The sequence below is a fragment of the Sus scrofa genome, chromosome 4 (genome assembly GCF_000003025.6).
Source record: "Sus scrofa isolate TJ Tabasco breed Duroc chromosome 4, Sscrofa11.1, whole genome shotgun sequence".
In the NCBI taxonomy this organism is placed as follows: domain Eukaryota; kingdom Metazoa; phylum Chordata; class Mammalia; order Artiodactyla; family Suidae; genus Sus; species Sus scrofa.
Window position 1 is genome coordinate 105,605,557 of NC_010446.5, and position 12,198 is coordinate 105,617,754.

General features: G+C 35.3%; 1 protein-coding gene across 3 annotated transcripts in view; it reads right to left on the minus strand.

The window, feature by feature from the left end:
- The window catches only part of SYCP1 (synaptonemal complex protein 1), a 138,060-nt gene that overhangs the window by 13,203 nt on the left and 112,659 nt on the right, over positions 1-12,198 (minus strand). For all 3 annotated transcript variants that reach the window (XM_021090001.1, XM_021090000.1, XM_021090002.1), the window contains 2 exons: positions 10,305-10,373; positions 3,412-3,591 (listed from right to left, as the gene is read on the minus strand). In XM_021090001.1, the coding sequence (XP_020945660.1) occupies positions 3,412-3,591; positions 10,305-10,373 (249 nt within the window). The remainder of the gene's footprint in view (positions 1-3,411; positions 3,592-10,304; positions 10,374-12,198) is intronic.

Below are 12,198 nucleotides of genomic sequence, written 5' to 3' on the forward strand. Positions count from 1 at the left end.
GAACAATACTGTAAGCCAGCTAGAAAGATACTTAGGAAAATTCAGAAATGTGGTAACACTCCCAACTAGCCAATGGGTCAAAAATAAATTACAAGGGAAATTAGGAAGTATTTTTAAGAATGAAAAGGCAAATACAACATACACATCACATAGTTAAATCAGTCCTTAGAAGTTTATAACTGTAATGCCTACATTAAAAATTAAGATCAAGACATGACAATTAAATACAATGTGGTACCTTGGATTGGATCCTGAAAGAGAAAGAGGGCATTAATGGAAAAAATGTGTAATCTAAATAAAGCTCTGGAGTTTGATTAATAGTAATGTACAAATGTATGGTTCTTAGTTTTTATAAATGAACATAGTAACATAAATTCAGTTAACAATGGGGAAAACTGGGTGAGGAATATAAAGGAATTCTCTGTACTACCTTTGTAACTTTTCTGTAAATCTGAAATTAATTGCAAAACTAAAGTTCATTTGAAACAAAAAGTAATGTCACCACACCACCAGAATGGCCAAAATCAAAAAGATGAAAAATACCATGTGGTGGGCTAGGATATACAACAATCAGAACTCTCACTCATTGATAGTCAGAATGTAAATTGGTACAATTTTAAAAAATGATTGGCAGTGTAATACTATAAGAAATATATATCTGGTATCATCCTTGGTTCCTGACACAGAACTTCCAAAACCCTTGTAATTTCCTGAGTGACAGAGTTGATAGAGGCATCTTTTGGTCTTTGTTCCCAGTGGTGTGATAGGAGAATCTTTGTTCCCAGTGGTGTGATAGGAGAATCTTTCATTATGCATAATGAGCTCCTTTCAACTGTACTGACTTTAAGCTAATGAAATACCTAGTAGTAGAGGATGCCTAGATAGCTTCAGGATGGTGGCTGGTTGCAAGAGAGACCAAGGCATGATTCAAGTTTGGAATCTTTCAGTCCTACCTTCTGAATTCCTAGGAGAGGATAAGGGCTAAAGATTAGCTTAATCACCAATGGCTGATTATTCAACCAATCAGGTCAAGTAATGAAAGCTCCATTCAAACCCTGAAACAACAGGAAGCTTCAAGGTTGGTAGACATATGGAGGTGCTGGAGGGTGGCACTCCCAGAGAGGGCATGGAAGTTCTGTGTCCCTTCCCCTATACCTTGTGCCCTGTGCAATTTTTCCATTTGGGTTTTCCTGAATTGTATCCTTTATAACAAACTGGTAATATCAAGTAATTTCCTAAATTCTGTGAGTCATTCTAGCAAATTATCAAACCTGAGAAGGGGGTCGTGGGAAGCTCCATTTTAGAGTCACCTGGTGAGTGGTACAAGTGGCAAGCCAGAACTGTGTCTAAAATGGGAGTAGACTTGTGGGACTGAGCCCTTAAGCTATATGGTCTGCATTAGCCACATACAGACTGTGTCAGAATTGAACCAAATCACAGGACACCCAGTTGATGTCTGCAGAACTGGAGAATTCATTGGTGTAGGAAAAAGCACACACAAGTTTTCTATCAGAGCAAAAACAGCTTAAGCTGTATCTGTTAACATGGAATGTATTATGCATAACCCTATAATCCAGCAATTTCACTTCTAGGGACATGCTCTACTAAGATGTGTACATGTCAAGCACTAGAATTTTTATAGCAATGCTATTCATAAAAGCCCAGTCTGGAAATTAACCAAATGTCCATTAACATCACAATGGATAAATAAGCTGTGGTAGAGTCACATAATGAAGTAACAAACAGAAACAAAAAAAATAAAGTAACTTCAAGCAACAATATGGATGAATCTCATAAACATAATATTAGGTGGAAAACATCAAAATGAAAAGACTATGATTCTAATTATGGAAAATGCAAAAACAGGTACATCTAATGTCAGAAGTTGGGACAGTAGTTGGCCTTGGAGGAGGGGCTAGTGACTAGAAGAGGAAATAATCTTCTGAGGTAACAGTAATAGTCTGTTTTTAATCTAAGTGCTGATAATAAGGTTATGTTTTGTTTGTAAAGATTTATCAAATTGTATAATTATATTTGCATTTTTTGTATATATGTCAATAAAAAGTTTTTTATTTTTTTTCAGGGCTGCACCATGGCATATGGAGGTTCCCAGACTAGGGGTCGAATCATAGCTACAGCTGCTAGCTTATGCCACAGCCACAGTAACGCAGGATCCGAGCTGCGTCTGTGACCTATGCCACAGCTCATGGCGATGCCAGATCCTTAACCACTGAGCGAGGCCGGGGATTGAACCCACAACCTCATGGTTACTAGTCAGATTCATTTCTGCTGTGCCACAATGGGAACTCCAATAAAAAATTTTTTAAATAAGAGCATTCTATAGTAGAGATTATTTCATATTCTGAATAATACTATAGTAAATACAACAAAATAATTTTATATAAAAGTTTCTCTAAGCTATGTAATTTTTGTAATTTCCACAAGGTGGATAGATAATATTGTATATGTAACAGAATATGAGGGGGTGGGACTCTTTCTTTTGCTCTGGAATTGTCAACTAAAGCAAAAAGCTGGGGGGAAAATGCTACTAACACATACTCTAAAGAAAGCCACCTATGACTAAAGTCAGCTCCTTCTCTAATGCTTATTAAAAAGTGGTAGAATAGGCCCAATGATCACCAAATGCCTTCCTTATTCCCAGCTATATCAAGAAAACTTGGAGGAAGAGGCACGAAATTTCAACTTAGAAGGGTAAAGACAGGTTGACATACTCTTCCCCTCAACTCCCAAGACAAGTGAGGCGATAATTTTATAAAGGAGCCTTATAAAGCCTAGTGGTGCCTTTAAGAAGGGGAGACCAGCATCTCATTCCCTAGGTGGATATAAACCTAGGCAGAAAATTTGCTTATCTCTCTTTATGTCTGCCTGAGCAGAGTAAAAAGAAATTAGAGAAATAAATAGCAAGGAAAGGGGGAAGGGGAAGCAGAACTAGAGCATTATGCACTGCCATTTAGCACTGAAAGATTGAATGAATTCCCCATGGATTAAGTGGGAATGTTGAAAATAAATAGAAATAAGCCACTTTGCTAGTGGCACCTACTCCATGAAAGCTCACTGCTAAGTGAAAGACTCCAGAAGCGAGATCATGAGGAGTAAATAACAAAGGGAGGTAACTGAGATGATACTGGAAAATAAAAGTCAGATTCTGCACATCAGGGACCTATATATTGGTAAATGCCAGAATGTGATGGAATTTGCCTAAGTTGTCATTGAATTGTGAATAGCAATAGGTTAAAAAAAAATGAAACCATTTCATGCTGCCATAACAAATAACTGAAACTGAAGCAAACAGTTTTATACTTATATGTGTGATACCAGGTATACGGCATATATATCAGAGATATCTTTTTTATTAAAAAAAATACTTTCTTAGAAATTTTAGCAACAAACCTTTGGTAATGGTGTAGATAAAGTATTTTTGGCAGATGTCCACAGATAGTCTCCATTATCTTTTGATTTGCCATGATGAGCTGATGAGAAGTTTCGAGACCTATTTTGTGAAGGAGCTGCTTTAGAATCAAATTTCCAATAACCAGTTTCAGGTGTTTCCACTAAAGATGTCTGTGTTTTCTATATTGAAAAAAAGTGAATAAAAATCATTAAATGTCATTTTAAGTGCAGCAACTACCAGAAATAACACTGGAATAAACTAGAATTTACCCCAAGTTTATTATTGACTAGATAACTTTGAAAAAATTAATCTTCCTTGTCACTTTATTTTCCTATTTAAGACAAAAATGGTATCTACCCTTCTTTGTCTTCACATAGCTGCTATGAAAACAAATAAGACATTTCAACTCGCCATTTGACCAAAAGTTGGGGATTCTCCAAAGAAAAATCTCTATTCCTGGTGGCAAAAAATCTTAATCTGTGGTTCATTCCAAAGCTTAAAAGCCAAAGGGCATTCTCTTTTATGCTTTCATATTTCCTCTATCATCTATAAAAATATCAGCCTTTCCCTATCTACCATCCTTACTCCCTTTCAAAAAAAAAATATGGAGAAGGAAAATATGAAAAAAAAAAGAACTAGAGAAATTTTTTCAGGGAAAAAAATGAGAAAATGGCTATTTGCTTCAATTCTGAAAATAAACATACTGCAAATTTATTCTAAGTACTAGATTTTACTTCAACTCGTTTTCTTTAAGTTCTCTTTCTACCTTTATACATACCCTTTCTTCAGCATTTGACTTAATTAGCTTTCTAGTAAAAACTAGTAATAGTTGCTTTTGTGGAATTCTACATGAAACCTATGCTCATCAGTTTCTATTTAAGCACCTCCTTCAGTCATGACCACCTCCATGAATACAACAATAGCTATTACCCACATAAAAAATGCAGCACACATACACACAAGAGCTACTCTCAAAAGCTTGGTAGCTAAATCTGCAGTGAGTTTAAATTAGGAAGGTACACAGTAGAGGATTAAGAGGTGACTACATATGCTATAAAAAACATCAGAGTTGAGTCAAGTAATATGCTCTTTTCTTCTGAGGCTTTTACTATCCTGCCTGGTGATTTTAAATAAATCTCTAAGTATCTCCAGGCTTAAATTTATCTATCTACATAATCAATGAACCAAATAACTTGGAAAACTATAAAACACTGATGAAAGAAATTGAAGACACAATCAGATGGAAAGATATATTGTGTTTATGGATTAAAAGAATTAATATTATTAAAATGAACATACTACCAAGGCAATCTACAGATTCAGTGAAATACCTATCAAAATACCAATGGCTGCTATATAGCACTGGGAACTACATCTAGTCACTTATGATGGAGCACGATAATGTGAGAAAAAAGAATGTATACATGTATGTGTAACTGGGTAACCATGATGTACAGTAGGAAAAAAAATAATGTATTGGGGAAATTAAAAAAATAAAATAACTTAAAAAAAATACCAATGGCATTTTTCATAGAACTAGAAAAAAATTCTTAAATTTGTGTGGAAACACAAAAGAGCCTAAATAGCCAAAACAATCTTGAGAAAGAAGAACAGAGCTGGAGGTATCATACTTCCAACTTCAGACTGAACTACGAAGCTAAGCAATCAAAACCATACGTTACTGGCACAAAAACAGACAGATCAATGGAATAGAATAGAAAGCCCAGAAATAAACCCATGTACTTATGGTCAATTAATCTACAAAAAAAGGTGGGAGTTCCTTGGAAGTCTAGTGGTTAGGATTTAGTGCTTTCACCACTATAGCCCAGGTGCAATCTCTGGTCTTGGAACTGAGATCCCACATGAAGCTGCTGCATGCTGTGGCAAAAAATCTACAAAAAAGGAGGCAAGAATATTCAATGGAGAAAAGGCAGTCTTTCCAATAAGTGGAGCTAGGAAAACTGGAGAGCTACAGGTAAAAAAATGAAATTAGAACATTTTCAAAAACCATACAAAAATAAACTCAAAATGGATTAGACACCTAAGTATAAGACCAGAATCCTTAAAATTACTGAAAGAAAACATAGGTAGAACACTCTTTGACATAAACCGTAGCAATATTTTCTGAGACTGTCTCCTAAGGCAAAGGAAACAAAAACGAAAATAAACAAATGAGAACTAATTAAACTTAAAATTTTTGCATAGCAAAGAAAACCACTGACAAAACAAGACAGCCTAATGAATGGAAGAAAATATTTTCAAATAGCATGACTGATAAGGAGTTAATATCCAAAAAACATATAAACAGCTCATACAACTAAACCTCAAAAACAACCCAATTAAAAAATAGACACATGGGAGTTTCCCCTGTGGCACAGTGGGTGAATGATCTGGCTTGTCTCTTTGGGAGTGCCAGTTAGATCCCCAACCTGGTGCAGTGGGTTAACGATCCCGCATTGCTGCAGCTGTGGCATAGGTTGCAGCTACAGCTCAGATCCAATCCCTGGCCCAGGAACTTCCACATGCTAGGAGTACAGCTGAAAAAAAAAATGCACTGAGACCAGAATAGACATTTTTTTCTAAAGATATACAGATGGCCAATAGGCACATGGAAAGGTGCTCGACTTTAATAACTTATCAGTTGTTAATTATCAGAAAAACGCAAATAAAAAACACAATGAGTTACTACTTCACACCTGCCAGAATGACTTTTTTTTTGTCTTTTTGCCTTTTCTAGGGCCGCTCCTGCAGCATATGGAGATTCCCAGGCTAGGGGTCGAATCGGAGCCGTAGCCATAGGCCTACGCCAGAGTCACAACAACGCAGGATTGGAGCCGCGTCTGCAACCTAAACCACAGCTCACAGCAACACTGGATCCTCAACCCACTGAGCAAGGCCAGGGATCAAACCTGCAACCTCATGGTTCCTAGTGTGATTTGTTAACCACTGCGCCACAATGGGAACTCCACACACCTGCCAGAATGACTATTATCAAAAAGATCACAGATAACAAATGTTGGTGAGGATGTGGAGAAAAGGGAACGCCTATATACTGTTTGTGGGAATGTAAATTGGTACAGCCACTGTGGGAAACAGTATGGACATTCCTTGAAAAACTAAAAATAGAACTACCATATGATCTGGCAATTCCACTCCTTGACATATATCCAAAGAAAATGAAAATATTAATTTAAAAAGATATATTCACCCCCAATGTTCATAGCAGCTTTATTTACAGTATCCAAGATATGGAAGCAACCTAAGCGTCCATCAACAGATCAATACAAAGGATGTAGTATGTGTATAAGTACTACTTACATTCAACCACTACTACTACTACTCAACCATAAAAATAATGAATTTCCACCATTTACAATAAGATGGATGGACTTGGAGGGTACTATGCTCAGTGAAGTAAATCGGAGAGACAAATACTGTATGGTATAATTTAAATGTGGACTATAAAAAATAAAACAAACTAGTGTGTAATAAAAAAGAAACAGACTCACAGACATAGAGAGCAAACTAGTGGTTACCAGTGTTAGAAAGTAAAGGTGGAAGGGTAAGACAAGGTTAGGCGATTAAGAAGTATAAACTAATGTATATAAAATAAACAAGTTACAAGAAAATACTCTACAGAACAGAGAATAAAGCCAACATTTTATAATAAATATAAATGGAGTATAACCTTTAAAATTGTGACTCATTATGTTGTATACCTGAAACATATAATACTGTAAATTAAATATATTGCAATTAAAAATTTTAAAAATACAAAAATTTTTAAAAGGAGCTAAATGATGTGATTTGCAGGTTTCTTGCCCAGTTCTAGTGATCTCACTTCATAATCCTTTTTCCAATATGTAGGAATTTTGGTAGCATTTTTTCAGAGCTGCATTTCTATATCCTTTTTTCTAAAGATCATCACAGTTGATAAAAAAATAATGAAAATAGTTTTTTATGCTCTTTGGACTCATCAAGAGTCCTCCTTAGAATTTCCAAAATGTAACTGTTTTCATGAACAAATTTTTCCCACCCAAAAGGAATGAGAGGAGAAAAAAAACAAAACAAAAAACTGAGAATGGCAACTACACCACCTTGTGGTCATATCTGGTATTCTAACATTTTTCTGGTAGCCTAAAAGAAAATGCACCCCCATTCTAGACTACAGAAATAACTCTCTTTGTAATATATCATGGAAATGTATGTACTTTCTGACAAGTTACATTCTCTTCTGAATATTACTTTTCCAAGGATGCAAATATACAAAACATTTATGATTTTCTCTATATACTTTTTTCTTTTTACTGGCCACAGCCACAGCACATGGAAGTTCTGGACTAGCAGTAGAATTGGAACTGCAGCTGCAGGCCTATGCTACAGCCACAGCAACACCAGATCCGAGCCACATCTGTGACCTACACTACAACCTGTGTCAACGCCATATCCTTAACCCACTGAACAAGGCCAGGTATTGAACCCACATCTTCATGGAGACTTCATTGGGTCCTTAACTTAACCCACTGAGCCACAATGGGAACTCCATCTGTCGTACTTTTTAAACAAACATTTATATGGCATTTTCTGTGTACAAGCACTATTTTAAATGTTTTACAAATATTATCTTATTTAATCTTCATGATAACTTCAGGAAAAAGATACTATTATTATCCCTTTATAGATGATAAAAGCATGAAACATGCTGAAGCATGAAGAAGTAACATGTCCAAACTCAGAAATGTTTGATAAATTTAATGATTATTATATATAAGGATTGTGATACTTCAATACTGTTGGAATAAAGCATAGCACACAAAGCCTATTTAAATCCTTTCCTTTCTTTTATCATTTTCTCATTATTTGCTATATACCTATACTTCCAGATAAAATATAGGGAATTAACTAAACTATTTGATAACATATATAAATAATGGACATATTATTGGAACTATACATGAATCAAAAACTCCAAAATAGGAGTTCCCGTCGTGGCTCAGTGGTTAACGAATCCGACTAGGAACCATGAGGTTGTGGGTTCCATCCCTGACGTTGCTCAGTGGGTTAAGGATCCGGCGTTGCCGTGAGCTGTGGTGTAGATTGCAGATGTGGCTCGGATCCCACGTTGCTGTAGCTCTGCCATAGGCTGGCAGCTACAGCTCCGATTCGACCCATAGCCTGGGAACCTCCAAACGCTGCGGGAGTGGCCCTAGAAATGGCAAAAAGACTAAAAAAAAAAAACCAAAAAAAAAAAAAAAAAACAACAACCAAACAAAACCTCCAAAATAATACTGATAAATACTTTCATAATATGACCACATTCTATATTTAGAAATGAACATTGAAGTTCAACCAATTTATTATCTTCATCAGACACTTCCTTTAGACTATATCTAACACTCATGGTTAATTTTAGTATAACAATAATTTTCCAAATATAATGTTTTCAAGTGTCTATCACCATGTCTAGACATATGAAGTACTCAATACTCATAGGTACAATATTTCTTTATGCTTCCCTTTCTGTGAACCCAAATGTAACAAAATTGTAGCACTATCTAAACCTAACAACTAAACTGTTCTCAACTACTTTGTCACTTTCAGTTTAGAGTCTAAGCACCTTTGGGGTAGGTACTTAGGAGACTATATCACTGTGTGCAAAGAATATTTAATCATTTTAACTAAAATTTACCATTAAAATTCTTCTGTAATAATCCTTTATTACCAAATGGATTAGAAGCTGAATAGAATCTCTCTTTCTTATACCTGGTACTTTCTTCCATGTACAGGGAACATTCCTAACCTCTCTAGGGAGGAGCAAAATTTAATGGGATTGTTGAATTTGGAAGGAGAAACTGAGGACATATAGTTCAGCGCCTTCCTTGCTCCTCCTCTTGGATACAAGAGGCAACACATATTTTATTCACAAGAGCATGCCAGTCAAGCAGTATATTTGTGCCAGTCCAAGCTCTGCCTGTGACAGCAGATAAACTGTTTAATTTGGAATTTTGGGATTAAGAAATCCTCTCACCCTCAAATATAAGCCACATTCTCCAATATTAGTTTTTAATAATAAAAATATTATTTTGATTTTCACTTTTTTTTTTTTTTGCTTTTTTTTTAGAGCCACACCTGTGACATAAGGAGGTTCCCAGGATAGAGGTCAAATCAGAGCTACAGCTGCCCACCTACGCCACAGTTACAGCAACGCAGGATCCGAGCCGCATCTGTGACCTACACCACAGCTCACAGCAATGCCGGATCCATAACCCACTGAGCGAGGCCAGGGATTGAACCCACAACCTCATGGTTCCTAGTCGGATTAGTTTCTGCTGGGCCACTACAGAAACTCTGTTTTTCACTGTCTTTCTCATTTGCCTCAGACTTAAGTAAGGAAAGCAAGACATCACTTATTTGGCCCTCTCAAAATTCAAAATTAGACAAAATCTAAACATAAGATTTAGAAATTTTAATGAAAATATTTTGCCTTCAACATGGAAATTTCTCAAGAGAGAAACAAGTATCTAACTAGTTTAAGGTAATAGTATAATAAAAACTATAGAAAATTGGAGTTCCCGTTGTGGCACATTGGAAATGAATCCGATTCGAACTCTAGTTTGGGAACTTATATATACTGAGGGTGCAACCCTAAAATGCAAAAAACTATTTAAAAAGAAAAAAACTATAGAAAATTAAAATTTTCTCTAAATGACAAAAGATTTGAAATTTTCAGCTATTGCTTTTAAATTAATAGCAAGAAACAATTTTAGAAATGAAATTGTATGAAATATTTTTGATGTTATTTTCCCAATTACAAACAAAAAATTTTACTAAATAGATGTTAGAAAATGAAATGGTTATAAAGAAATCTCTGAGAATTATATAAAACTCTTACCTTGTCTTCCTTGTCTTTTTTTCCTTTGAGAGTAACTATGTTTTCCTTTGCCTCTCTCTTCAGCTTTTCCTATTAGAAATGAATAACAAGTACATAGAATGTAGTCATTACTATCATAAAAATATTAATGTTCCTATTATCAAATTTTTCCTAAGTATTAACAAAGAATACTACCTTCTAAACTTAATGAAAAGGGGAGAAAAAAGAAAAACAAATTAATTCCTTTCTACATAAATATGCTATTTGGGTTTATCTTTTTAAAAAACTCTCATATGTCCCTAGCAAGTATCTGTGGAATTTTAAGTCCTTTAAAACTCTGAATCTCACCTTTCTTATTTGTAAAATGAAGTGGACAGACCAAATTAAAAAGTCAAGGATATACACAAATAACTAACTGTAAAGAGCTGCAAAGAGAACCAAAATATCATAAGCTTTCACAGGCAGAATTCATTTTTTTAAAGTACAAAGTTGAACAATATTGTGTTAATTTCTGCTGTACATCAAAATGATTCAGTTATGAACACATACATATACTTTTTAAAATACTTTCCCATTATGATTTACCGTAGGATATTGACTATAGTTCCCTGTGCTACATAGTAGGACCTTGCTATTTATCTATTCTATATATAATAACTTACATCTGCTAAACCCAAACTCCCACTCCATCCCTTTCCAACTCCCTTTGCTGTGGCAACCACATGTCTGTTCTCTATGTCTGTGAGCCTGTTTCCGCCTCATAGACAGGTTTATTGTGTCATATTTTAGATCCCACATATAAATGATATCCCGTGGTATTTGTCTCTCTTTCTGACTTACTTCACTTAAGTAATCTCTAGTTGCAGAATTTACTTTTTCTGTGTATTTAGAAAAGCATTTCAGCTGGACAATGAATAATGAATTTTTAACATGAGATAAACAGGGATGGGGGAATAAAAAGAAAGTACAAAAAAGTATAAAACACTTAGAAAATAATACATCTTTACTCTAGTACTCCAGGAAAAAATACATTTTGCTGGAGATTATGATGTGTGTATTCAGCAGAAAAAGAAAGAAAGAAAAATTAACCCTGACCTAAAGAAAAGAACATGTACAATGGTTTAATATGACAGTTGTATGGTAAATGGAATTGTTACAGCCTCAAGGAACCTCAAAGTTCTCAGAGAAGTGAAAGTTCCAATGTGCAAAACTTCAAGCAAACTTGACATGCCTGCCCATGACACCCTGGGCCAATGCCTGCACTCTCTGAATGCCTTGTGTATACCATGGTATCTCTTCTAAAGTGTTGCTCCTAAGCAGAAAATGCACTTCACCATGAAAGAAGCTGGCAATAAGTTCTGATGTAACAGTAGTCACTGTTCTTATGTATCCTACCTACTACCAATAATTGATCTTCAGTTATAATGACAACTGGAGTCTACTCTATGGGGATGAAATGCTGTCTTCTAGGACAAAGTATATCCTCTAAACTAGCAAAAGTACAGACTCAGAATACATATCATGGCTTCTAGAGGACAGAAGGGAGAAAATACCTCCTACAACTGCACTTTCTCTACAACTCTGACTTTTGCTGCTCTGGATATGTTAGAACAATCTATTTTAATACAACGTGTGTTTTCCCCGGTGTGAATTACCTCACATACAAAGTTAGGTCTTTGATAACTATCTAATTGATCATTCCCTAAGAGTTTCCTAAGACCCAAGTGATGGGCAGTCCATTAAGGTCCCTATTTAATCTGAGTAACTAAAAAATACCACAAACCTATGCTATGGCCATTTCTTTAGATTCTGAGTATATAGCTGAATAGATAAACTCAGTCAGTGGCTTAACCCCCATGGTGGTTCTGACTACAGTGAAAGATTTTTATATTGGGAAGCACCAACTGTAAGACTA